General features: G+C 36.9%; 1 protein-coding gene and 1 long non-coding RNA gene across 3 annotated transcripts; both read left to right on the top strand.

Moving 5' to 3' along the window:
- The first annotated feature begins 16504 nt into the window (after positions 1-16504).
- LOC145039779 (uncharacterized) lies at positions 16505-17204 on the top strand. Its single transcript, XR_013679835.1, has 2 exons — positions 16505-16614; positions 16775-17204. It is a non-coding gene; the product is annotated as an uncharacterized LOC145039779 (long non-coding RNA).
- Positions 17205-21258: 4054 nt separating this feature from the next.
- On the top strand, positions 21259-23569 carry LOC145044053 (ubiquitin-conjugating enzyme E2 22-like). 2 transcript variants are annotated; one of them, XM_078992857.1, is made up of 7 exons: positions 21259-21383; positions 22075-22148; positions 22238-22382; positions 22457-22534; positions 22630-22742; positions 22868-22971; positions 23086-23569. In XM_078992857.1, exons 2-7 carry the CDS (start codon positions 22146-22148, stop codon positions 23447-23449), a joined length of 807 nt encoding a protein of 268 aa, XP_078848983.1. In that variant the 5' UTR covers positions 21259-21383; positions 22075-22145; the 3' UTR covers positions 23450-23569. The 2 variants fall into 2 exon arrangements, with proteins under 2 accessions (XP_078848983.1, XP_078848985.1); XM_078992859.1 differs by lacking the exon at positions 21259-21383 and adding an exon at positions 21399-21524.
- The last annotated feature ends 3712 nt before the right edge of the window (positions 23570-27281 follow it).

The raw sequence follows: 27281 nt of genomic DNA, 5'->3' as shown, positions 1-27281 counted from the left end.
TGGTCGGTGTGGGTCCACCTGGCACCGGCCGTAAATAGAGTTTACGGCCGTACACGAGTTTAAGGCCGTAAACTCGCCTTAGTCGTGAACTCGTAGATTTTCGAGGGAAACGTGAGTTTTTCGCGCGATTTTTGGTTTTCCGACTCGTATGAAAATTTAACTATAACCTTAGTTAATTTACTTAACCCAAGAAGTTAACGGAAATTTTAATAAAAATTAAATTTTATTAACAAAGGTGGGTTAAAAATAACGGAAGAAATTTCGGGTTGTCACACTCATCGAAATACTCAACCATGGTGGTCTTAATAGACTCGACATCTCCAAAAACTGCCCCCGGACAATCTTGATCACGTACTCCCGAATGATATCACTAACACAATCCCCAGAAAATGCTGGCCTATCATGGCTGCCCGCTCCCGATCCTAACCTGGATCCAATCTCAAGACGTATCGAATATTCCATACCATAACCGGGAACCGACTCCCCAACCCAACCCTAGGGGTTGTGACTTCCTTGATACACGTATGGGTCCTATGATTTCAGTAGTAAGGGCCCATATTGCCTTCCACACCTACCCATATTTGTCTCAAGTATCACCACAACACCCTACCATATACATATACATAGCGAGTGATAATCCTCACTCCTAGAGGAATGCTAAATATCTCATAACTAGCCTCCCGGCCTCTTACTACCCACCCATCCATGAAACTTCCACCAACCCCTGCAAAACTAGTTTATGCTAGCCATACATAACGCTGGACCCTATAGACTTTCGAATATCCAATCCTACCCTAATCCCTAATCAATAAGAACAGAACATAAGGCCAGATCAAACATTTTTAGGCTTTAAGATCTTAATTATATACAGCTATGATGCATACACAAGTAACTACAGTAATGATGTCATTCTCATATAAAGAAAACCCTAGGCTAACAGGCATCACATACTCATCCAATTCTATCATGCAATTCCTGAAGATCCCTAGCCTAGTACTAGCATGCGGTTCTAACATATCACAATATCAAATAACCGTATGGTATTTTGGGGTCTACTTACTGGCTCTGACTGATCGTACTCTTCACATCCTCTTATAGTTATTTTGAAAATATTTCCTTGATTTGAGTCTGGATTCACACGAGTGTTCCTCCAATTCACTCAAATCAAGGCTCTAATACCAAATTGTAACACCCATAAAATTCAAGAAAATTTAAAACTTTTTAAATCATTTGAAACCATTCAATTATTATGGTTTGTTTTCAAAATAGTTTATACATGAGAGTTCCCAAAATCATAATCGTCAATCGAGGAAGTGTACGGTCATGCCTTTTCCTACCCGCAGCCATCCACTGAATCGGAAACAATAAACTAAAACCGTAAGCCCGAAAGCTTAGTGAGTTACCCCCAAAATGCCGATACACATACAATCCACAACAATATCATCAATATCATAACATAACAAACTAAACATCATGCAATGGGTACACAACTTTATAGACTGGATTACTATAGCACCTGGTTCCCGATACGTATTCCTTGTAATTAATAATTCTTAATTCATGCATTTTGCCTTGGACTCAGCAAGTTGAAGGACCAACTCGCTGAGTAGGAGCGGGATGAGATGCGGGGTCTGAGCCTCGGACTCAACGAGTTGGTTCCTCAGTGAGTCGGGTGTTTGCACCCTATTTAAGCACTCTAACTTGGCCTTCTTTGTCCCTAACACTTCTAGAAGAGCTGTAGAACGAAACCCTAGCCCCTTTGTGTCCTTGTGAGTGATTTTGGCCTTGTGAAGGAAGTTTGAAGCCTAAGAGAAGAAGAAGGATGTGGAAGAGTGCAAGGAGGAGAAGTAGACCCGACATCTACCCTGCAAGAGGCTTCTATTCAGGTAGAAAAGTACCTACCTTGATCATTAGTTCATTAGATACCCTTTTTGTCCCTAATTGGTGGTTTTCAAGCCCTAAAACACCAAACTCCATGTGTTTGTGCTTAATGATTCGAAAGGACTTCAGATCTAGACCTTACGGACGTATTAGAAGCATAAAGTTTCTGTGGTTGAAGTGATTGAGGTCCCCATTGAGTGTATGACCTCATAAAGAGCTTGGATTTGCCTTTTAGAGCTTGTAGGGTCATGCATGCACATAGAGTTTGCAACTTTACATGATAAGCCTGCCCTAGGAACATAGATCTATGGTTTTGAAGCGTCATATAACAGTTCACAATTAGCAAATCGATCAACAGATCACATAACATATCATTACTCTAACCAAGATACCAGCCTAGCCGATCACTAGCATAACATCACCCTACGACTCAGCCAACATACTAATTATGCACATTCTCCTTTCCAGGCCATGACCTTCCGGTCCACATCGCATTGCCTTCCGACCCACAACATGTAATGCCTTCCGGCCCATCACGTAATGCCTTCCGGCCCATATCCTGCAATATCATACAACAGACAATTACTCGGATTTCCATCCGATAAAAAGGGTCGGCCTTGGTGCCTTAAACCCTATAGATATAGTGAGGATAACTCACCTTGAAACTGCCGACTGAACAGATAACCCGAACTGCTCCGATCCCTGATACGATCTCCACCACTGGACAGCCACCAATGCACTAAACTCAAAACCATAATCAACAATAACCAAAATACCCCTGGAAACCACTGGTCAACCCTTGGTCAAAGACTGGGTCAAAGTCAACCCCTGACTGACCCTACTCGCCGAGTCAACCCTATGAATCGCCGAGTTCCCAACTCAAAACTTCACTCAACCCGCGACCTAACTCGCCGAGTCACCCCGAGACTCGCCGAGTCCAACAACTCTGAGTCCACTCGCACATAACTCACCGAGTCATCCCTTGACTCGCCGATTCTTCGACTCAACCAGAAAATATTGGGACTCTTCGACAAGACTCGCCGAGTCCAAGAACAGACTCGCCGAGTCTAAGGCTATCTTCAACCTACTTTCCGATTTGTTCATCCAACTCGTCGAGTTCCAGACCATCTTCATCCAACTCGTCGAGTTGTTCTTCCAACTCGTCGAGTCTCAGCTCGTCTTCAAGCAACTCGTCGAGTCCACCCATGTGACTCGCCGAGTACCACCGGTCTGAATCCAAACAGAAGCGTTCCAGACCATGCAATTGATCCAAAACATAGATCTAGCCTCCTACAACTCATCTATCACGTAAAGTGGCAATCTTTACGTGAATCCAAAGAGATCTATGCATTTTGCACATTAGGGCTATGGTTTGGGACAAGATAGCTTCATCCAACACTCAACACATGGACTTTCCTGCATTCCAACTCTCCTCCATTCCAGATCTGAGGTAGCAACCTCAGATCTAACCTCTAGACTCGAATATCACCCGAGATAAGCTTCCCTCAAACCCCAAAATGAATCAACAAGATAACAATCGCCTAAGAATGAGATATTACCTCAAAAGAACCCCCCCAACCTGCAAGGAACTCAAATCCAAGCAAAGCCCCTTGCTCCACACCTTCAAACTTCCAAACTTTCTTCAACAAAAACTTCTCCAAGCCCCAATCCACTCAACAATGGTGCTTCTCCACGATTTTAGTGTTTTAGGGACTCAAAGGGTGATAAAGAGGCTGGGGAGGAAACATAAGGCTCTTTATATAGGGCTCAACCCCGAGAATTAGGGTTTTCTCCACTCAGCGCCTACTCGCCGAGTCCATCTCAATGACTCGCCGAGTCGGCTATTTAACACGTGACCAAGTCGTGACTCTACTCGCCGAGTCCATCCATGGACTCGACGAGCCACTCTTTCCCAAATTACACTTTTAGCCCTTCCACTCAACTCTTGAAATTTTGGGATGTTACATTCCAGTTCTAAAGTTTGATAAGGAACACATGTGTGCAACATGCGAGATGGGTAAACAATGCCGAAAGAGCCATCCTACACGTATCAATACCAAGATCAGTGAAGCTCTCGAACTTCTGCATATTGACTTCTGTGGACCTTCGGCTATTGAAAACATCGGTGGAAGTAAGTTCATTCTTGTTATAGTAGATGATTTATTATGATTCACCTGGGTATTCTTTCTTAAACAGAAGTCATAGGTGACTCCCAAGTTGAAAGCTTTCATCAAGCAAGTTGAAATTCAACTACGAAAGGTAGTGAGGAACATTCAAAGCGATAACGGGCTTGAATTCAAGAATAAAACGTTCGAAGACTTTCTGGCCGAAAAGGGAACTTCACACTACTTCTCAGCTCCCTATACCCCGCAAAAGAATGGATCCGTTGAAAGACGAAACCGCTCCCTATGTGAGGCAGCTGGAACCATGCTGAGCTTTGCTTCACTCCTATTATACTTATGGGCTGATGTTGTTGCTACTGCATGCTATACTCAGAATTGATCCTTACTTAACAAGCGATTCGCCATTACTCTGTATGAAATTCTGAACAACAGGTTGCCCAATGTTAAGTTTTTCCACGTGTTCAGTTCAAGATGCTTCATTTTTAACTCCAAAGAGAACCGCAACAAATTTGAATTCAAGGCTGATGAAGGAATCTTTCTTGGTTATTCACTAACTTCAAAGGCTTATAGTGTTTTGAATAAATACTCTAAACGGATTGAAGAAACCTACTACGTCATGTTTGATGACAACTACATGAAGAAAGTTTGAACAAATGAGAGTATCACGGGGGAAATATTTCCAGAATCAGGTTAAGTCTCAGTTCCAATTTCCAACCTTTTTGAAGAGTATATAAGGCTATTCGACGAACCAGAAAAGGCCATACTGTTAGAGGCAAAAGCGACGAGCAGTTCCTTTTTCTGTTACTGTTCCTTTTTCTGTGAAAAACTCACCAGGGCGCAAGAGACTTTGGGTTCCTAAATCTTCTTAAAAATTTGCATGTTATAAGCGATGAGCAGTTCGATGATGAATGGTACATAGACAGTGGCTGATCACGTCATATGACAGGGAGAAAGGAAGGACTAAGGGAGTTTTGGTCCCTTAAGGATGGTGGATGTGTGAAGTATTGCAACAACTCTTATGGAACAATCAAAGGATATGGGATGATAACCAACAGAGAGTTCACAATTTGAAACGTGGCATACGTGGAAGAATTGCAACACAACCTCATAAGTGTATCTTAATTGGTTGCGGGTACCGGACTGAAAGTCTCATTTGACGATGAAGGATAAGAAATTATCAAAAAGCAATCCAAAAGATTCTTGTTAAAGTCTGACCGAAAAGGAGAAATGTACCCCCTAAACCTCAGTCCAATTAAAGGAAAACCAATTATTTGCCTGTTGTCCAAGGCAAATTTTGATGAAAGCTGGCTATGGCACCGACGCCTATCGCATCTAAACTTTAAAGATATTAATAAGTCTGTGATTGGTGATCATGTTCGAGGTCTTCCAGTTCTAAAGTTTGATAAGGAACACATGTGTGCAGCATGCGAGATGGGTAAACAATGCCGAAAGAGCCATCCTACATGTATCAATACCAAGATCATTGAAGCTCTCGAACTTCTGCATATTGACTTCTGTGGACCTTCGGCTATTGAAAACATCGGTGGCAGTAAGTTCATTCTTGTTATAGTAGATGATTTATCATGATTCACCTGGGTATTCTTTCTTAAACAGAAGTCATAGGTGACTCCCAAGTTGAAATTCAACTGCGAAAGGTAGTGAGGAACATTCGAAGCGATAACGGGCTTGAATTCAAGAATAAAATGTTCGAAGACTTTCTGGCCGAAAAGGGAACTTCACACTACTTCTCAGCTCCCTATACCCCGCAAAAGAATGGATTTGTTGAAAGACGAAACCGCTCCCTATGTGAGGCAGCTGGAACCATGTTGAGCTTTGCTTCACTCCTATTATACTTATCGGCTGATGCTGTTGCTAATGCATGCTATACTCAGAACTTATCCTTACTTAACAAGCGATTCGCCATTACTCTGAATGAAATTCTGAACAACAGGAAGCCCAATGTTAAGTTTTTCCACGTGTTCAGTTTAAGATGCTTCGTTTTTAACTCCAAAGAGAACTGAAACAAATTTGAATTCAAGGCTGATGAAGGAATCTTTCTTGGCTATTCACTAACTTCAAAGGCTTATAGGGTTTTGAATAAATACTCCAAACGGATTGAAGAAACCTACTGCGTAATGTTTGATGACAACTACATGAAGAAAGTTTGAACAAATGAGAGTATCACGGGGGAAATATTTCCAGAATCAGGTCAAGTCTCAGTTCCAATTTCCAAATTTTTTAAAGAGTATATAAGGCTGTTCCACAAACCAGAAAAGGCCATACTGTTAGAGGCGCAAGCAGCAGACAACAAAATAAACCATTTGTACAAGATCATCGATGAAGCTGCAAAAGACATGGAGAAAGATCCTCCTAAACCAGCTGAAAGTCAACCCTCAACAGATCCTCTAAACACCAGCTCAATGTTCGAGGGGGAGGGTCCAACTATCACCAACACAGCCAAACTGCCAATCGAGGGGGAGCATCTAACTCCAACTCATGATGGTTCAGTCGAGGGAGAGAACCCAACTCCAACTGCAAGAGAGCATCCCAGTCCAACCGAGGGAGAGGCTCCTGAACCTGACATGGGATACGCTTCGCCATTTGAGAGGGAGAATGCAAATACAAATGACGAAGATGATCAATTGGAATTTGAAGAAGAGATTAATGCGGAGTTGGATCCTGTTTATGACCCGAACTACCCTCCACTAACAAAATGGACTAAGGATCATCCCAAAACATAGATAATTGGTGAATCATCTGAGCGGGTTCTCACATGCTCTAACCTGAAAACGAAGCAAACTGCATTATTCTCTCACATTGAATTCTGCAAGTATAATTCGTTTGTCTCTAAAATCAAACCAAAGACGGTCAATACTGCACTTGATCATGCCGATTGGGTACAGGAAATGCAAGATGAACTTCATGAGTTTGAACATAATCGAGTTTGGAGGCTAATTCTCACACCAAAGGATGCTTCTGTGGTCGGTTTGAAACGGGTCTTCAGGAACAAGATGGATAAAGAGGGCAATATCATTCGGAATTAGGCTCGGCTGGTGGTAAAGGGATATTGCCAAGAAGAAGGAATAGACTATGAGGAGACCTTCGCTCCTGTAGCAAGATTGGAATCGGTTTGAATCTTTCTAGCATATGTTGCTCATAAAAACTTTGAAGTTTTCCAAATGGATGTGAAATGTGCCTTCCTAATTGGAGAACTAGAGGAAACAATGTATGTTGAGCAACCACCCGGGTTCGTGAATGAGAAATACCCTGATCATTGCTATGTGTTAGATAAAGTTGTGTATGGACTGAAGCAAGCACCAAGGGCCTAGTATGAAACATTAACTTGCTTTCTAAAAATGTCCAAATTCAAGCAAGGTTCGGTTGACCCAACCTTCTTTTGCAAGAAACAAGGAGAACATGTAATGATAGTTTAGATTTATGTCGATGATATCATCTTTGGCTCCACGAATCCTAACTTAACATCTATATTCAGGAAGTTGATGGAGACTAAATTTGAAATGAGCGCAATGGGTCCAATTAACTTTTTTCTTGGGTTGAATCTAACACATGGACCAGAAGGTATTTTTATTAACCAGGAGGCCTACACGAAGAATCTATTGGCAAATTTTGGTATGACGGGAGACTCGAAGGTGAAGGTTCTTGTGGCATTTGGCACTAAGCTAACACCATCTCTGGAAAGTATGTTGTTGACGTGACTCTCTATCGTCAAATGATAGGATCTCTCATGTATCTAACAGCTAGTAGACTGGACATAATGTTTTCTGTCTGTTATTGTGCAAGGTTTCAAGCTAATCCTAGAGAACCTCACATGGTGGTAGTGAAGAATATTTTTCGCTATTTGAAGCGAACTTCGTCACTCGGTCTCTGCTATCCTGCAAAATTCGGGTTCTTTGTTCAAGCCTTTTCTGATGCTGATCTGGGTGGATGCGGTCTAGATAAAAAGAGCACAACTGGAGGATGCCAATTCCTTGATGGTAAACTTGTTAGGTGGCAATCCAAGAAGCAAACCTGTATATCTCTCTCCACAGTCGAAGCCGAGTACATAGCTGCTGCTTCATGTACCTCACAAGTAGTCTGGATACAAAGTCAACTTAGAGACTATGGCCTGAGTATGAAGAAGATTCCTCTTTATTGTGACTCTAAAAGCGCGATAATAATTTGTCACAATCCGATGCAGCACTCAAAGACAAAGCATATTGCACTTAGTTACCATTTCATCAAGGACCATGTTGAAGATGGAAATGTGGAAGTCCATTTTGTTAGGTCTTCAGACCAACTTGCTGACATTTTCACTAAAGCATTACCAAAAGCAAGCTTTAATAAAATTTTGCAAGGTTTGGGAATGATGGAAGCAGAGTCGGTACCGAATCCTCAAACCTCTCTCTAAAAAATTAGGCAAGCGAAATAGAGTGAACGCTCGGTCTATTTCAGTTCTGGAATTTTAGGGAACCGAAATGAACCGAACGCTCTGCTTATTTCGACTCCTTAATTTTTGGGAACCGAAATGAACCGATCGCTCGGTCTATTTCCGCTCTGGAATTTTAGGAAATCGAAATGAACCGAACGCTCTGCTTATTTCGACTCCTCAATTTTGGGGAACTGAAATGAACTGATCTCTCGGTTTATTTAGCTTCAATTATTTAATGTTTAAGTTTGGATGTACCTTTGCGTATACTTTCTTTTCGACTCTTTACTTGCTTTATTTTTTCGTTTTTCTTTATTTCTAACTTGTTTAAAATTATTTTTGCTTATTTTTGTTTTTATTATTTTTTAGAATTGCAAACATCCAATATTTTTTTATTCTATTTTTTACAGAAAATTCGAAATTCCAAAGAGATTTTATGTTTTTGTTATCTCTTGTTATCTTCTCTATTATTTCGTTTTTTTTTCGTGTGTGTGGTTTGTTTGTCTCTTCTTCTTTAATAGGTATCAAGTACACAGTCGTAATATGAACTCGAGAAGGGGTAGGTATGTCAATTTCAATATGAACTAGCTAGGTGTCCATAGAAGCATGCTGATGCATGTAGACCAAAGTCTCTTATTACTTTGAGTGAGGCCTTAATGATTCGACCAGTACCTATCGTCTCTTCCCAATCAGGCTGCTATATTCACTCAAGTCAGGAGCAACCCTACTCTTCTCAAATGAGTCAAGAGTTTTCTGCTATGTAACTCTTTTAAAGCAGGGGTACTTTCTGTTCTTTAACCACCTTATCTATATTCTCCATCTAATTTTAGTTCATCAACATAACCCTTGAGACTCTCAGAGATTACCACTGAGGTTTATGGTTACACAAACTCTGAGTTAATGATCTTAGATGCGTACACTACGTGCTAAGTAAGACCAAAATCCAACACCAATGCTGAATTGACGGTGAATATTTATATTCAAGAACTCACTTGTTACCTAATGAAGTCTCTTTTATTTTCTTGCGTGATCTTTATGAAACTGTCTAACACCTAGGCATTTCTTCCCAAAAGGTCCAGATTAGTTTTTGTTTCTGAGATTTCTATTATAAATCCTGTTAATTCAAAAATATCCAACCTACTTGTTTAATAGACCACATCGGTCTCACAAGTACTTCATCCAACGTTTGGTCTTATACTAAGTATCGATGTTCGGTTGAAGATTAACCACCCACTGCAGCCTATGTTTTAAAAGAAGCCTTTCAATGTTTCTTAACAAACATTTGATCGTATTCTCACGGGAGACCACACAAGCACTTCAAGTCTCTCTTGACTTTGAAGGAAGAGATTCGTGCCTGGGATCCTCTGCTCTATGTCGTAGTTGACATCACTCACCTCCCATATACTTATTGCTTTATTTCTTATTCTTTGGCACACTAATTCATGAAAATCTTCATGATTTTCAAAATTCTGGTATGTGACAATTATGAGTTGTTTTTACTTTCGGCTCTAACCATTAAACAGATTTATGGAAGCAAAAGTGGTATTCTGTATCGTGAATGGTGGTACTAACACCATAAGCAAGGGTCGGTTGTACGTCGTGTACAACATTTACTCTGGAAGAAGCAATGTAGTTGACTTAACCGAAGTGTTATAGCAAGATTTTCGGAAGTTTACCATCAAAAGGAATCCTAACGGAATATCGAGTCTGAGATTTTGGGCTCTAACGCTTTAAAAACTGCATGAAAAAAGACGAGAAGCCATTCCTCTCAATTCCAATCTCAAAGAGGTATATCTTTCTTTTAAGGCCATTAGAACTTATAGGCTTCCGAACCAATCTACTTTCGGACCTATTCATCGCTTGCCACAACATATGTTAGCAGCGGTTCCATCCAACTCAATTTATCTCAAACACCATCTTGAGACTTCGGTTGTGTATGACCCCACATAATTTTCCCCAGTTGCAGATGAGAAGCCCTCAGATGCGAACAAAACAGTCTTTATTGGTGGCCAAAAGAAGAAAATGGCTAAACGAAAAACATCACCCCAAAAGTTCAATCCAAAAAAGAACTAAATTCAATGGATCCTCTTAAAAGGAAACACATATTGGCATTCTATCTGACTCAGGATCACTACTAACCCCAATCTTCGACTCTTCCAAAGTACCCATTTAGAGTTTCAATATCACACGCACACACTCATGGGGAGTCTACACACAATCTACCCCTATCTTCCAAAAAAGATGGTGGAGGTATAATCCTTTGAAGCCCCCTGGGACACACCCACGAATCATTTTGGAAATCCCTCTCGATTCTAAACTTTCACAATCAGGAGCTGTTGCTTTTGATGATAAGCTTTCAGAAGATGGATTTGTCCATTCTACTTCTAAATCCCCAACTCGTCTGATACCTGGTTCAGGTAAAGTACGACCAGGTACTTCTGATAAAGATCGGTCTAATTTTCTAGATAGGGATCATTCACATCATCCAGAGATAAAAAGAGCTCAAGTGGAGTATACACTTATCTCAATGTGTCACCGATCTATTCAAAGCAATCTGTCATTCACTTTTCCAACTGATGGAGAAACGGATCAAGAGTTCACCTATTTCGAACAGGCTTAGCAAACCATTACAAGAGATGTTCCCGATCCAAAAATTATTTCGGATGATCCTCATTCGACGCTTTCAAGAGAAGAAACTCCCAAGCCTCCCTCTGACGAAGAACATTCTAATGATATAATGTTTGATGATGACAACACATTTGTTGGTGTTATTTCGATCCTTACCACTATCAAGTCATTACAGAAGCCCTCCTCTTCCAAACCATCATACGATTTCGACCTTTTCTCCTCCTCCTCGGAAGAAGAAGAAGAATTAAATGTTGATGCCAACAGTCCATGGAATCAAGGCAATGAAACCAAAACCAATCCAGTTGATAATCCCGCTCCTTCAGAACCACAATATGATGATGTTGGTGATGACAATGATAAACATTATGATAGTTCTACCTTAGACACATGATATTCGAATGAAAACATCGCACATCTTTTTGCCTTGTTAGAACTCCGAGACAATGTTTCTAGTATTGTTTCCAAGGTTGACTCACTCGACAAGTCTCTAGATCAACTTGACTCCAAGATCGATCAAAATGTTACCAGCCTCGACTCCAAACTTGAACTCATTCTCAAATTGCTCTTCGAGATCAAAGAAGCTGGCCCCTCGGAACTCGATTGGGAAAATCAACTTGACTAGCTTATTTATCTTCGGTTCAAGCATACTCTAGAAGAAGTCAAACAGAAATACAACGACAACCTTGATCACCATATATCCACAACTACTACTGTGCTCATGATTCATGACAACATGATAAGTGTGACCAACGAACTGATCAAACAAACTCATGTTCATCATGAAAATAAAAACCAAAGGCTCAAGAAGGAGATTTAGAAGAAGGATGAGTTGAATCTGATTATGCAACAGGTCCTTATTAAGCTGATTTGAGCATGCTGTAATATCATTGATGTTCCAAATAACAAGTTTTATGAATGTTCTCGATTTTGGGTTCGCTGTTTGACCATCTAAAAGCTCAAGCCCCCACTGCCAAAGCCTACGACTCTCTCTCCAAACATAAAAACATGAGTTTTCAGAGAGTGTTCAAATGCCTAAGTGATTTTCAAAGCACTACCAGACTTGCATCGGATGTTGTACTTACAATCTTAGAGGGGGAGAAAGGCTAGTCAAAGAGAAAGAACGTTCCAATGGAAGCCCATCTCGGAATTTCAATCTAATGGAAGCCCGTCTAGCAACTTTCACTCCAATTTGACTCGACTGATGATGACTCTCTCAAGGTTGAAATCATTGAACCTATTGAGAAAGGTGATGAAGACCTAATTAAAAATGTTGTTCTAGGACTTCAAGCTATTAGGGAACAACCAATGAAGGTTCTCTAGGAAGACAAAGAAAAGAGGATATGTTTCGCTATCTCTTGGCCATCATCCTTGGTAGAAGTGCTCAACCAAAGTCGTGAAATGGCGAGGCTCAAAACCAAACTAACGGTTGATGCCTTCCATGCTACACAATCCATGCCCACGAATCCCTGCTCCAAGAATAACTCAAATCAGTGAAGGTTCTCCAACCCAGAAACCTGATGATCTCCCTGAAGAGCCCTTGGTTCCTCTTCCACCATAATTCATCATATTTGAAATAGTCCAATAATTATCTCTGACCTAAATAGTCCTCTTCAAGATAATGGAAAGAAGATTGCCACTAAACCAGACAACTCAGTGAGGACGTTCAGAAAATATGAAGGCTTGTCTCAAGAACAAATAAATCAAGGCTTGGAAGAAAGCATCAGGATTCAAGCACTAAAAGAAAATTTGAATCTGGTGATGGGCATATCTCCCCTTTTCTAAGAAGGAGTTATTCATGATACTGATTTTGTGCCCTTCATATACGATGATCTTCCAACACAGGATGCTGACCAAGTTGATCTTCCAATCTCTCCTCATGGCAAATTCTACATCAAGTATGATCCTCTTCATCCGAATGATGATCCAGAAACAATCGTTATGACAGAGCATGAGAGATTGAGAACTTTCTACTCCGTTAATGCATGTCCTCAAAAAGAATTGTTGTCTCGGAAGCGGATTACAAAGATTGTTGGATTCGGAAACAAAGTTCAGAGCAAATTTGATCTTAACTATATGTTGTACAGATACTATGTCTCTCAGAATAGAGAAGCAATTCTCATTCTCATGGATGCCGACTTTCCCTCAATCAACCCCAATGACATTCTTGCAATTACTGCTCACCTCCGATATTGCCAAACTAGTCACTCAAGCATTGGAACTTACAGTTTTTCAATCAATTTCTTGAAGGACTACATTGCAGAATTCTACATGTCTGATATTGAATTTGTACACTTGTTCAGAACAAAAAATGTCTTGGCAAAAATCACTTATGAATTGCTTGAAGCTCAAATCTTGGCAGAAGGACCTATTGAAGAACTAAAACTCAGATACGTCTATCTCAAAAAGAAGACCAATCGAAAAGAATTCTTTAGATATCTTGACAAACACCTAGTTCCTTCAAAGATCCTTCAGAAATTCATCTCCAACGCTGCTAAAAGTGAAGCTCCTGAGCATGTGAAAAAGAAGTTCATTACACCTAAAATGGTACTTGTAAATCCAAAGTTGGCTACAAAGTGCCTATCTTTTGTGTCTGATGAAGCCCACTGAGTTGATTGATTGCTAAGTTTACTAAGGGTGGGATTGTTGATGCATTAAAAGTGAACCTCTAGCAATCCGAGCCAAACCAGATCTGAAGTCAACCTCAGTCCGAGATATAAAGAGTTCAAAAGTTAGTCTTCTACTGAGATGAAGACATATCTAAAGTTAATCTTTTGATGTGATAGAGTCTATACAAGCATTAAATGTTTTTTTGTATTTTTTTTATTGAACGGTTCTTAGGACCAAATCAAGTAAATCTTTTATGTGTTAGATTTGCCAAACACTTAGTTTTACATAGTCTATAGAATGTTCTCGATTTGTACTATGTCTCTCCTTTACTGTTTAAGGAGATGATGCTTCATGGATTGCAAGTAAGAAATAGAATTGTTATCTTCACATCAATTACAAATTCTCTTAGTTAAATATCTTTCACTATTATTCTAATTTTTCTTAAATTATCTTTACTTTTCTCATACTCATTTTACTCTCTTAAACTTTTTTTTTGAACACTTTGTTGACTATCATCTTCAAGTCTTGACTGGTTTACCAGACTTGACTAGACCAATATGTAGCAACGAGCATCGATCATAAAAGTTAATTCAAGGTTTGAGTTTTCAGACCTTGTCCGCATACTGAATCTTGTACTTACATAATATCCTTATCAAACAATAATATAACTTACACATAACATAGCCTACCATATTACATACCCTTGGTGATTAGCCTTCCATAGTTACCCTACCATTCACCACTTATCAATTAAGTCCTTTGCTGGTCAATCATACATAATCCTGATAACTAGCCTTCCCCAATTACCCTAACCAAAACTAACTCCTAATAGTATCATAAAGTCAATAGGCAAGACCCTACGAGTCTAACATACCATGACATCAAGTGTCCCTTATCATATATTCATAGCAAGTAGTAATCCTAGTCAACTATCATACTTGTACACTAACAGTACCACTATCCTAACATACAAAGGATATACAATGGGATATACGACATAGTGAGAAGACTCACCTGAACTGAAGGACTAGAGAAGCACAACCACACTCTCACTTCCTACATCGATCAATCCCGCAAACCGAATAAGACCAAATGAAGATAAATCCTTAATCCACAACCCACAACATCCAAGTTTGGCCCAAGGTCAAGCGGTCAAAAGTCAATGGTTAACGGTCAACTATGTCAACAGCCACCACAATATTGTGACCTCTTGACAACGTCATGGACATGTCCAAACAAGACAGTTGACATGTAGTGTATCACCATGTCGTTGACCCTCCTTTGCAACGTCATAGGCATGAAGAGACAAAACAATCATGAAGTTGGAATCCACCACATCATGTCATTCCTTGGCCATGTCGCTGCTATTGGTAAATCCCTAAATTCTTCATTAAGAGAATAATCCTTATAGATCAAGGTTCAAAACTTCAAATCTAATCCTTCTCATTGACTTAATGGATAAAGTTTCCAACTTTATCGATGAGGACTTTACCTAAAGCAAGATCTACAACCCTAAGTCCATTAAGTCCTTAATATGTCCAAAACTTGGGATTGAGATCAAGAACACTCAAAGTAAGACATTTTCTCACTTAACAGAAGTCCAATACCATAAGAATGTCATATCAAGCTCTGGAGTTCCTCAAACTCCAAGAGCATCCAAGAATAGGACCAAAACCAACCAACAAGGATCATAAACATGAATCTCAAAAGAACAAGGTTAAGGTGAAATCTTTATACCTCCAAAGTCTCAAAAACTTGAAGAAGAAGATGGATCTAGACGTGCTCTTTGCTTCCTTGCACCAAGAAAGAGTTTCTTTATTCATAAGCTTCACCAAATCAAGGAAACAACTTCAAGATCAAGCCACCAAGCTCATAAACATGGAAGGGAAGTTAAGGTCTCGAAATGAAGAGATGAAGGCTGGTCAAGATGACCTAATCCATGAATTAAGGTGTTCAAATATGGGAGAAACTCTAAAAATCATAAGTTTGGGCAGCAACAACCACCACGTCATGACATCCTTCATGCAACGTTGTGGTGTCCATCCAAATAAGCGACCATTACATGTCATGTCACATCATGGTCATCTATTTACGACGTCATGTCATATGGTTTTACTCAAAAACCATATCTTGATCACATTAATTTTTAGCCATCTAGGATACAAAATATGCCATTAGATCTCTAAATACTAAGATATCACTCGAAATTTATATATAAATATAAGGAATATTAATAGCTTCTGCTAAATGATTACTAGACAATAGCTTCTTGCAGGGGCAACGTTTCAAATTTTGATTTTTTTTTGAGGGGAATATAATATGTATAAAAATTGATAAGCATGGGGCCACAACTAAAATTTCATATTTTTCAGCCTAATATGTATACAAAATATGCCTATGTTTACTTCCTTGGTGGAGATGATCTCATGGCTGAAAATAATTAAGCTCAATGTTTTTCAAAGAAAAGTTTTTGTTGCGTTCATTGTTGTTTTTGTTTGGGTCATATAGATTTATTGAAACAATGTTGTCTTTGCAACGACTAAATCTAGAAAGCCTGATATTTTTTACAAGGTTGTATGATCCTCTTATTTTTTAAAATAAGATTAGCTAAAATATGATGAATTGGAATATTGGATTGGTTGAGTGCAAACTATGTTGTCATACCATTATTTTTCTAGCTAGAATATAAAATTTGCCGTTGCCCCTATAAAAAATATAGAAATTATGTTTTTTAGTGTTTTACGGGTCCATTTAGTCAAAACAAGTACCTTTAAATCTTATATAAAATATAAAATAAAATAATATATAATATCAATCCAGTATTAAATAGTAACAAAATAAATGATAAAAACAAACAAATAGAAGATGAGATACAAATATAAAAGGCTGTCTCTTCGCTCCCTCTCTCCTTCCCCCTCCACCATTTGAACAATCTAACCTACTTTTTAGGTACGTATCTCTTCTCTCTTTCTTTTCTCTCTAGTTAAAAATACATCTTTTATTACATTAGATACATAAGAGATAGCATGATTCTAGTACACATACGCACATCTGAAATATAAGTAGATGTGTAATTCTTATTGTTTTGTTCTTGTTTGTCTTCTTTTAGTTTTACAACAAACATGGTTTTCGAAAGATTGAAGGTGTCACTGAAGATAAGATTCAGGTCTCTGAAGATATGGAAACCGAATGATGATTCATACAACAAGATTGAAAAGAGTGATAGCATGAGGGTTGAGATACGAAGCAGGAAAGCACGTAAACTTATTGAAGAAACTCTTAGAGTCGCTGATTCTCCCAAGTGTACTAAAGCCTACTCTTTCTAAACTATTAGTAGTAATATTAGAAGTAACAATAATTCCAATTATTCCATACTTGTGTTTCTGTATAGATGTTTAGTTTCCGGAGGTGTTATCGAGTTCTTGAACCTTTAAAATAACCTAAAGTTCGTTTTGTGTGATTTGCATGTGAATTTTTCATGTTAAATATGTCAGATGTCATGATTATTTTATAAAGCATGGGAGATTTATACTGTGTTAGTTTTGGTAGTTAATTAGTTACTGAGGTTATGATTGAGTTAGTGATTGTTTTTCAACTTTTAGTGACGCCACATGTGGTCAGAATATTTCCTCTCTTTTATCAGGAATGTGTGGTGAGCATAAAGGCTAAAGCAGACCATAAAAAGAGTTTTTTTTTTTGTGCAAATCACGTGTATTATCTCTTCTACATGTGCATTGACATTAAAAATCGATGTAGTAGAAAAAAATATATCAAAAAAATGAAAGTGTGTCGTCATATATATTATTAATTCGATCAAAAGGGGAAAAAAATGGTTGTTTGGTTGTAGAAAAAGAACGATAGGGTAGGGTGAAGGGTGGGTATGGCTGTTAGGGCATGTGAGTTGTTGATTACATGTTTTTCTTCAGAATTCCAAAGTTTTAACACCAATTTAAGTTGTCTAGTGTTGCAAATAAGAATTTAAAAAAAAAAAATTGAACTTTATATTATTTTATTTATCATTTTTTACTGAATGAAATAAAAAATGTAAAGGTTATTTTATATTTTTGGTGACATTAATTCAAAAATTGTATGATATTCCTAATAATTTTTACATTGATAGTCTCCTTGAAACATTTCGAGAACTCCAATAAATAACCTTCTAGAACTCAAAAGATGGCCACATCTATAATCTATATCCTCTTAGTTCGTGACTAATTAAGTTATTTTTTTTATCTAATTTTTTCTTCATGGATTTGTGTCATTAATTGTTTTTCCCTATCATATAAAGAATACCCATAATTATATATTAACTTCTATTGTTACAAATAACTGAATAAGTATTAGATTAATTTAATAGATAACGTAAACAAACTAACAAACAATTGGAAAAAAAAATCCTTATTCAAACCTTGTTTTCTATTGCTAATTTTGTTATAGGTCATATTGATTTAAAAAAAAAAAAAAAATGTTTGGTTCAAATCTTCGAATATAGTTATATAGATAACAATAAAATTATTTACCCAAATTTAATGACCCAATGTCAAAATCATGAATCCATTTTTCCAAAATAAAAAAACAGGTATGGTGGCCCACGACAAGATCAGCTGAAATGAAGAATCTGTGTTTTCTTGTTTGAGCCCATGGATCGATGGGCCCAATTTTAATCATAGTGTGACACTGTAACTCTATGATTGAAAGAAGACAACCAATTCATGTCGGATGACGTTTCTCTAATCTATATGATTCTTGAACTTACTGTTTAGGGATAAGGCTAAGAATTCTTGAGATAATATATATAACAAACCAACAATGTGTATAGAAAATAAACAAGTTTGATCGATAACATCATCTATCAATTGCCAAATAGTACACCAATAACTTAACGTTACTCCGGTATAAGTGCGTTAATGAGAGGACAAGATATTATTATTTGGAGAAACCGAAATATGAATCAAAACTCCAAGTAAAAGTATAGTACATAAACTAATCACACAATGAAGACTAAAAATATGATCGCAACTTCGAATATCGAATTCAAAGTACTCAAATAGGAAAAGATGCTCTGAATAATAGAATACTAATAAAATATATGATCACCCAACATTTATTTATTGAATTTGAAAAAAAAAAATCAGAACAAATGGTTTGATCCTTTTGTTGTTTCTTGAACCAAAAAAAATCAATTAATGGGAATCCATATGACGACATGCATATATATACAAATAGTCCATTTTACAAACACAGACATCTAATGATTTAAAAGTCCACTAATCCATGTTCAAGTTTTTGACTCAATTGGTAATCCACCTATAGCCTACACCCACAAGGCCCATATCTTTTAATTGGCATTCCTTATGATGGTAAACGATAATTACACAACAAAACATTACACATTAATAATTTTATATTAACTTTTGTGTAGTTCGTATTTGTAATTGTCCTGTAATTTATATTTAACATGGTTTTAAGAGCATAATTTGTAATTAATATTATGATTTCCTATAATTATACTTGAAAAGAAAAACCATCAATTTTTTTTAAACGAGCATCCTGTTAGGGAAATGTTCCATAATACAATCTCATAGATGAAACGAACAGTTATATCAAAGAGCCAATTAACTTTGAACTTTAAAAACTTGTATGTCAAATTTAAAAGAGGTAAACCTAGATTCATTGATTCATGATTCTAGACAGCAACCATCGATCTTAAACCATCTAATAACCAACTTGATGAAATTAGACGATTATGAATTAAATGTAGACCATATCAACTTCATAAATCAAAGTATAATTTCAGTTCTAGGGATCCTAACGGTTGTATGCGTACTTTTCATCAAATTTCATTTAACAATTTTTTATGATTAGAATATTCTGAGAAAAAGTATGATGCATCATGCTTCATTGTTTTCTTTTTAATAAAAACCTATGTAAGTCTCCTTTATTCTAAAATTTTTGGTTTCTGATCCTTTTTGTTGGTTGCCAATATATAGCAGAAAATGAGGGTACTTTACCAAAATTTTCAAAACAAATCAACCTAAAATGAGAACTGTCACATGGATTTTATAGCCTAGTCTTAAGGGCTAAGGTCATGGTGGAGTGGTATGTTGGTTGAGATGGGTGGTCTACAAGACCTAAGAGTTTGCATTATTGGTGAAGGACTATCGATAATGCATATGATATGATATGATTTGATATTATATATATATATATATGTGTGTGTGTGTGTGTGGGGGGGGGGGGGGGTGATAGATGTGTATGATAGGTTCTCTAGTTGTTCATGTGACCTCTTCACGAACTTCATATGAGTAGTTTACATATTCCTTATCACCTTATGTCGGTTTGATTCCTAATCTTCTAAGAACCATCGGTTGACAAAAGTACACCTCAATTGAGCTCATTTGTGTTTTGATCTACAATAAATTCCCTTCTCCAAATAATCAAGGGTGTCCCGTTCATTTTAAGAATTTGTGCGAAAATAAAAAATAAGCCCTAAATATAATATTTATTTATATATAAGCAAAATTCGTTGATACTACGATAAGTCGATAAATGTGATAAAAACAATTAAAACAAAAGAACGATAATAGGAAATATAATCTTATATATAGTTACATTAATTGCGGGACTTTTCCTAACATTCTTGAAAAAAAATTTGGTTACATACTCTTTATAATCAAGTACTTCATCGTCCTCAATAACTATCATTATGGATCTATTAAGGCTTTTTTTTTTTTTTTTTTTTTTTTGGGTAACATTATGGACCGTAAGTAGGATTTTAACAACTTTAGTTTTGAGAAATTTCTTTCTACAAACGTCTATGTTACTTAAGTAGCCAACAAAACCTATATGTAATAATTGCGTAAGGAAAACAGTCGATTTTTTTCATATATTTTAAAGCATCGGTGAAATTAGTAGTTTCACTTAGTAAGAATCTGTGATTAAGAACAAAAAAAGTGTGTCATCGATTTCTTACATTCAATAAAGTCAAACTCACATTGAAAGCTCATATAGTTCGAAAATATCTATAAGAACATTGTTCAATTACCTTGTCTTATTGAGTTCGACCCAAGAATATTACTATTATATATACATATAGATTGAAAAGCTTTATAGGTGTTCTAATCAAGTTCTTGTAAAATTGAACTCGACTCACATCTTTTGAGTTTGTTTTTGTACTCAAGCTCCAACTCAATTGAGTTCTGGGTTTGAAAATGCTCAATATTTTGGTAGTCATTAGGCAAATACTACTGATTTTTATCGTGTTTAAGAGTTGTTTTTTTTTTTTTTTTTAAATTTTTTTTAATTTTTTTTATTGTTGTTGTTGTCATTTTCACCCAAGCTTATGATATCCATGGATTGGATGATCGAGTCCTTGCCACTTTAAGATAAGAGTGGCATAAAAAAATCTAAAATTGAGCCCCAAATTTGGATTAAATTGCAGAAACTACCCCATATTATTGAAAATTACATATTTCTACCGGATCCTAGATGAAGGGGTAATATATGCATATAGTCCATAGTATCAGGGGTCTATATGAAACTCCAGAAAGCCATGTATGAACACTCAACGGTCCAATCTTCAGAAGATTGTGCTATATCTATCTGGATCCAGCCCATATACCCAACATACACGTCAACACAACATAAATTTTCGTCAGAAGTATACGACTGATTCTGTTTCCACAGTGTGCAGACCCACTAACGGCTCTCATTTTCAGGTAATTTGCGTCATGAATTTCATGAATTTATGTGTTTTTGCAAGTGGGGTTTTTACGATCTTTCGTGATTATCAGTTAATTTTTGATGAGATTGCTCTTTCTTTTGTGAACTCGAAGCATTGTTGTTTGCGATTTCAAGAGGTAATTAATCTGTGTTGGGTATTTGATGATTCACTTAGGGTTCCTCTTTTGGTGTCATTTGTCTTGATTGAAACGGAATAACCTTTTCCCCTCTTCGTATAAAGTTATTGTATCCCTTTTAGTCAATAAAAAGATCAGATCAGGTGAATTGCGTCATTGTTGCCATCTTTGCTTTAGATTAGGTTTTCCGATATTGGAAACACTAACCTGAACTTTTGTACATATGCCCACCAAGTGTTTGTTAATATGCCAACCTTATAGTTCATGCTTTCTCTAGTTATCATTAACTTTAGGGTTCATACATATATATTCAAAACTGAGAATCATGCATAATAATTCTGAAAAGAAACCAGGATGTAAGAAAGATGATTTTACTCCATATTTTACCTCTCTTCTTTCATTTCTCTTCACCTAACATTTCTACCATATAAAAATCACAAAAAAGCATCTTCAACTGCAAACACCAACATATAAATAATCAAGAATTAATAAATATTAATAATTCAACACATACACTTAATAATCGATGTTTCCCATCTTTTTATTGCAGGAAGAGTTGACTTGTAGCTATTAGCATTAGATCCAGGATTGTGTTCTACTCCTGCATCTCTTGTGTAGCCAATGGTAACCCCCCACCCCCACCCCACCCCCTACACACACACCCCTCATCCATTATCTTTCAATAAATTTAACTTACTTTTTACATTTTACAGGCTACCAATGAGAATCTACCTCCAAATGTAATAAAACAATTAGCTAGAGAATTAAGAAATCTTGATGAAACACCACCCGAAGGAATTAAAGTTGGTGTAAACGATGATGATTTTTCAACAATATATGCAGATATCGAAGGCCCAGGTATATATACATGATTCTTATTTTGTGTTTTATCTCTTTGAATTGACTAAAATACCCTTCCTCATCATATACAGCTGGGACTCCATACGAAAGTGGTGTTTTTCGCATGAAGTTGATTCTTTCTCGCGACTTCCCTCATTCACCTCCTAAAGGTTTGTCAATTCTACTCGAGTTTTACTATATACAATTATACATATAACTTTTAATTAAAATATTAAAAAATATATATATTGTGTTATATTTTTAGGTTATTTCTTGACCAAAATTTTTCATCCGAATATTTCATCAAATGGTGAGATCTGTGTAAACACATTGAAAAAGGATTGGAACCCAAGTCTTGGCTTACGCCATGTTTTAGTTGTAAGTACTCACATTTTTTTTTTTTTTTTTTTACCAATTATAGCATTTTTATTTTATCTTTTTACACATAAATAATAATTATATTTTTACACGTAAATAATAATTATGTTTTTATATTGTTATAGGTGGTTCGATGTTTACTCATTGAGCCATTTCCAGAATCAGCATTAAATGAACAGGCTGGGAAAATGCTTCTAGAAGATTACCAAGAGTACGCTAGACATGCCAGGTCAGCAACTTAGCATCACCATTGGTTCCTATTATAGCAATTAACTTTTATTTTTAAAAATTTATTTTTAAGATTTATGAAAAATAATTTTCTTTTTGAATAAATTTTTTAAAGGCTGTATACTGGAATCCATGCGTTGAAGCCAAAGCCAAAGTTGAAGACAGTGGTGGTGTCCGAGTCAACACCTGGTCAAAAGGTTGACCAGTCAACACCTGGTCAAAATGTTGACCAGAAAAACATGGGACCAGGCGTGGTGGTGGCAACTCCATTGGGTCCGTCTTCGAATACAATGAAGGGAGGAGGAGGTCAGGAGGTGCCGCCAAGTGCCGCTGTGAATCCGGTGGTGGAGATCGGAGTTAGTAGCGGATCCGGTGCACTGCCGCCACTGGGATTGGCGACACTAAAGAAGGAAACGGTGAAAGTGCAAACGGATAAAAAAAAGATTGATGCTAGGAAGAAAAGCTTGAAAAGATTGTAATTGTTTAAACTTTAAAGCAAGTTTATATGATAGTAATGTGGTTTTATTTCCTTTAGTGTTGTTGGAATGTTTTATCTAACAATGTGACTTAGTGATTCTGAATTGGGTTTTTACTTTTTACTTTTTACCAAAGATAGGAATGTATTTATTTATTTATTTATTTTTTTACACGTAATATCAACGTGCTTAAGTTTTGCTATATAAATGTAAGTGTGTTGTTATGGGTAGAGAAATGCAATTGTAACGCTATTAGGTTGTTATTTATTGTAATTAGTTTGACACTAAAAGCTAACATGTATTTGGTAAAGAAAAGAAGAAAAAGTTAGCATTTTATCACCTTCTGATTATTACAAAATAGTTTTTACATAATCTTTGATGTAAACCTGTTTATGTGAAATGTAATTAACTTGTTTTTGGTAAATTGGCAAAAGAATCAACTATTTCGGAAGGGGTCATTCTGCACTTGAGTTTGGCCCGGCCCATTAAGAAATGGGTCAGGGACTCGGTGGACCCATACTTGATGCAATTCAAGAATGTACACCGAGAAACACGACATCTCAGATTAATTGGCAAAGTAAAAACTGGCACTCGATCCTGACGATATTTGGGGTACTTGCTTCCTTTACTTATCATTATTTGAGTGTTTTTTTTATGGAGTAACAAATAAAAAAAAAAAAAAAAAAAGTCCGAAATGTTTTCATTCGTGTCCAGAATGCGAAGAACATGTTTGTAATGGATTTTTATTTCGTATCCAAAACATTACATAGCTACTTATTTTTCACCCGTTGACCCTCTTATAACTTAAAAACTACTATAGCATCTTGTTCATTGCCTTTAGCTAATCTTTCGACTGCTTTAAAATGAACTGCTATATTTTGTAAAGTAATGAGGAAAACAATATGGATTGCAAAGAACAATCGTCCAAAAATGCACGTAATAATCCGGAACAAACTTTGGTTTTATTTTTTACTAACTTGGTTGGATATTCGGGATAGTCCGTTAGACACGTCTCTCACTATGTCATGCAAACTTGTCATTGGTGTCGATATTCTTGGTAAACTGCAACACCGAATGAAATGAAATACTCTTTTCCAACATTCATGTTTTGGTAGGAAGCTCAATGAAACGCTCGGTTCCCAGGTAAATTCCCTAAATTCTAAGTGATTAATTGTAACGTCAAGAAAATCAGAGTAAATTTAAATTTTTCAAAAACATCCTAATTGATGGGTTTTGGTCATAAGACATCCTATGTGCTCATACAAACCCTAATGCTTGGATCTAGGTTTTTCTATTGTACATGCTTTGAATCCAAGACTATAAACCCTAATTCTAGCATGCAAGTAATCATATTAACATGTAATTAGGTTTAAGATCATACCTTGATTGTTATGTAGCAATAACAATCCCAATTCCTCCTTGTATTGACTTTGGAAGGCTTAGAGTCACAAGTGTCACTCCTCTAATGGCTTACAAACACCATAAGCAAGAGGATGAAGAGGAGAGAGGATGGAGGCTACCAAAAAACGTGTAGAAACCCTAACAAGAAGCTTAGCCACGTTTTTGAGCCTTAAGGGATCTTTATATAGTTGGGTATTAGGGTTATCTAACAAGGAAACCCTAATATGAATGCTTAAGCCCTAAGCAACCCATAGACTCCTTTAATTAAGCCCATGGACGATTTCCTTATGGGTTTCCCATTAGAATTCGTTCATCCCTTAATATAAGGCAATCCATGGCCCAAATCATAATTATCTTATAATTACAATTCCAGTCCCTTAAGTTTAGTTAATCTCTTTTAGTCACAAAACTAATTACCAATTAATTATTGACTAATACTAATTAAACAATATGATTTCTCCTTTAATATATTATTCTCATAATACATTAATAAATCATATTTAATCCTTACTCTCCATAATTCATCCTATCAAGTTGCTTTGGTGAAGGCAACCCAAAAGGACCATGCACCATCAGGTCAAGTACATACCAAAATAGTTATGGACTTAGACACTAATCCAACACCAATAAGCATAAATGTTTAAAAAATCATTGTTTCAAAAGTGTTATTCAATAATCAGAGTGTTCCAGATATCCAAATAACATAAATCTGAAACATGTGCATGATCATGTATTCGTCTTGTCACGGTCATCTGAGTTACCTGAATAAATAAACTGAAACTGTAAGTTAAAGCTTAGTGAGTTCCCCTAAAGTACCACCACACAAACATATAACCAGATAGATATCGGGTTCACAACTTTTTGGTTGGATAACCCTCAGCTCACAACCTTTCGGTTGGATTGCCGATACATATTGAGTCCACAACCCCTTGGTTGGATTACCCATGACTCACAACCTTTGGGTTGAAATGCCCTGGTTTGTTAACTGGCAACAAAAAGCAGCATAGTCTCAACCCTACCATGTCATGTCAACATATACATAACCAATAACATAAATAACTAGCAATAGATATACATATAACAAGTTCGGCAGACACACAAGTAGGCCTACAGATCACTACTACATAGCAACATCATATATACCAAGATAAAGATCTAATAGATCACTACATCATATAAACCAGGATACACAATCTAGAGGGTTAGCAATGGTGCCTTCGACCCACGAGTATGGTGAGGAAAACTCACCTCTCAATCTGAAAAGAGAGTTTATCACACCACAACTCCGCATACCAACTCTACAGGTCACCTATACATCAAATAGTGACATTGTCTCAAAATATTTCCTAAAATACCCAAAATACCCTCAGGTTGAACTTGGTCAAAACCCTAGGCAAAGGTCAAAGCCAACAAGTCAACTCAGCCAGTCGCCACGTCATGGCTAGCTCTAGCCACGTCGTGGGGACTATAGGAAAAAATAGTCACATGGCAGCCATACACCACGTCCCAGTGACCCATTCACCACGTTGTGGTGACTATTCAGACCAGCTAAATCTAATAAGCTCTTAATCCATCAAACCAACCACTCAAACTTACCATAAGGCATTCTCTTTTCTAATAAACCATAAAAAGCATTGCTTTATAGACATGCATGTCAAATCCACGTCTTGAATTCAAACTAGGTCAAAATAGAGTAAAAAGGGCGAAGATCACATGCAAGAGTTTAAAAATCTAATAAATTTCATATCCAACACTCTTAACCCCAAAGGGACTCTGGGGATCCATAAAGTTGACAACTTTATGGAATCCCAACACTCCAATATATCCCAACATGAAGAATAAGGCATAGAAACCTAGATCTATGCACAATAAACTAAAAAGCATGGAACTTGAGGACTTATAAAAGTCCATAAGATGCACAACAAGAAGATGAGAAGAGTTTCTTGTTGAATCCAAGACCAAATGTCAAATTCTTATTATTCTAATACCTAAAAAATCAACACGAAATGCTTATAAAGCAAGTTGGAGGTTAGGATTTGCTTGGAGCCTGAGAGAGTATGATGGAGGCTGAGGGTGAGCAAACATCGCCATCACATTCCCTTAAATAGGGACAAAAACCCCAGAGACTAGGGTTTCTCATTAAACTGCCTCCACATCGTAGATATAGGTTGCCTCGTCATGGTGGTCATTTAAAAACTATAATACAACGACCATCGTCATGTCATGGGATGCTTTCACCATGATGTGGTCCATCCAAAATACATTTAATTTAAATACCTCCAGGTATCTGGATGTTACAATTCTCCTGCACTTGAATTAGACTTCGTCCTCGAAGTCCGTAGATGAAAACAACTCAGGGTAATGCTCTCGCATCTCCTCCTCGGGTTCCCAAGTCCATTCAAACCCTTTCAATGTTGTAACTGAACCTTGACCA

This window comes from Lactuca saligna, chromosome 4, assembly GCF_052625555.1.
Source record: "Lactuca saligna cultivar CGN05327 chromosome 4, ASM5262555v1, whole genome shotgun sequence".
NCBI classification, from domain to species: domain Eukaryota; kingdom Viridiplantae; phylum Streptophyta; class Magnoliopsida; order Asterales; family Asteraceae; genus Lactuca; species Lactuca saligna.
Note: the sequence above shows the minus strand (reverse complement) of the source record. Positions and strands in the feature narration are given on the sequence as shown.

Bases quoted from the DNA above. Each gene is read 5' to 3' on its own strand.
- LOC145044053 (XM_078992857.1), top strand. The intron at 22,383-22,456 runs GTATATATACAT...CATCATATACAG, and splicing joins TGCAGATATCGAAGGCCCAG to CTGGGACTCCATACGAAAGT. The intron at 22,535-22,629 runs GTTTGTCAATTC...TTATATTTTTAG, and splicing joins CCCTCATTCACCTCCTAAAG to GTTATTTCTTGACCAAAATT.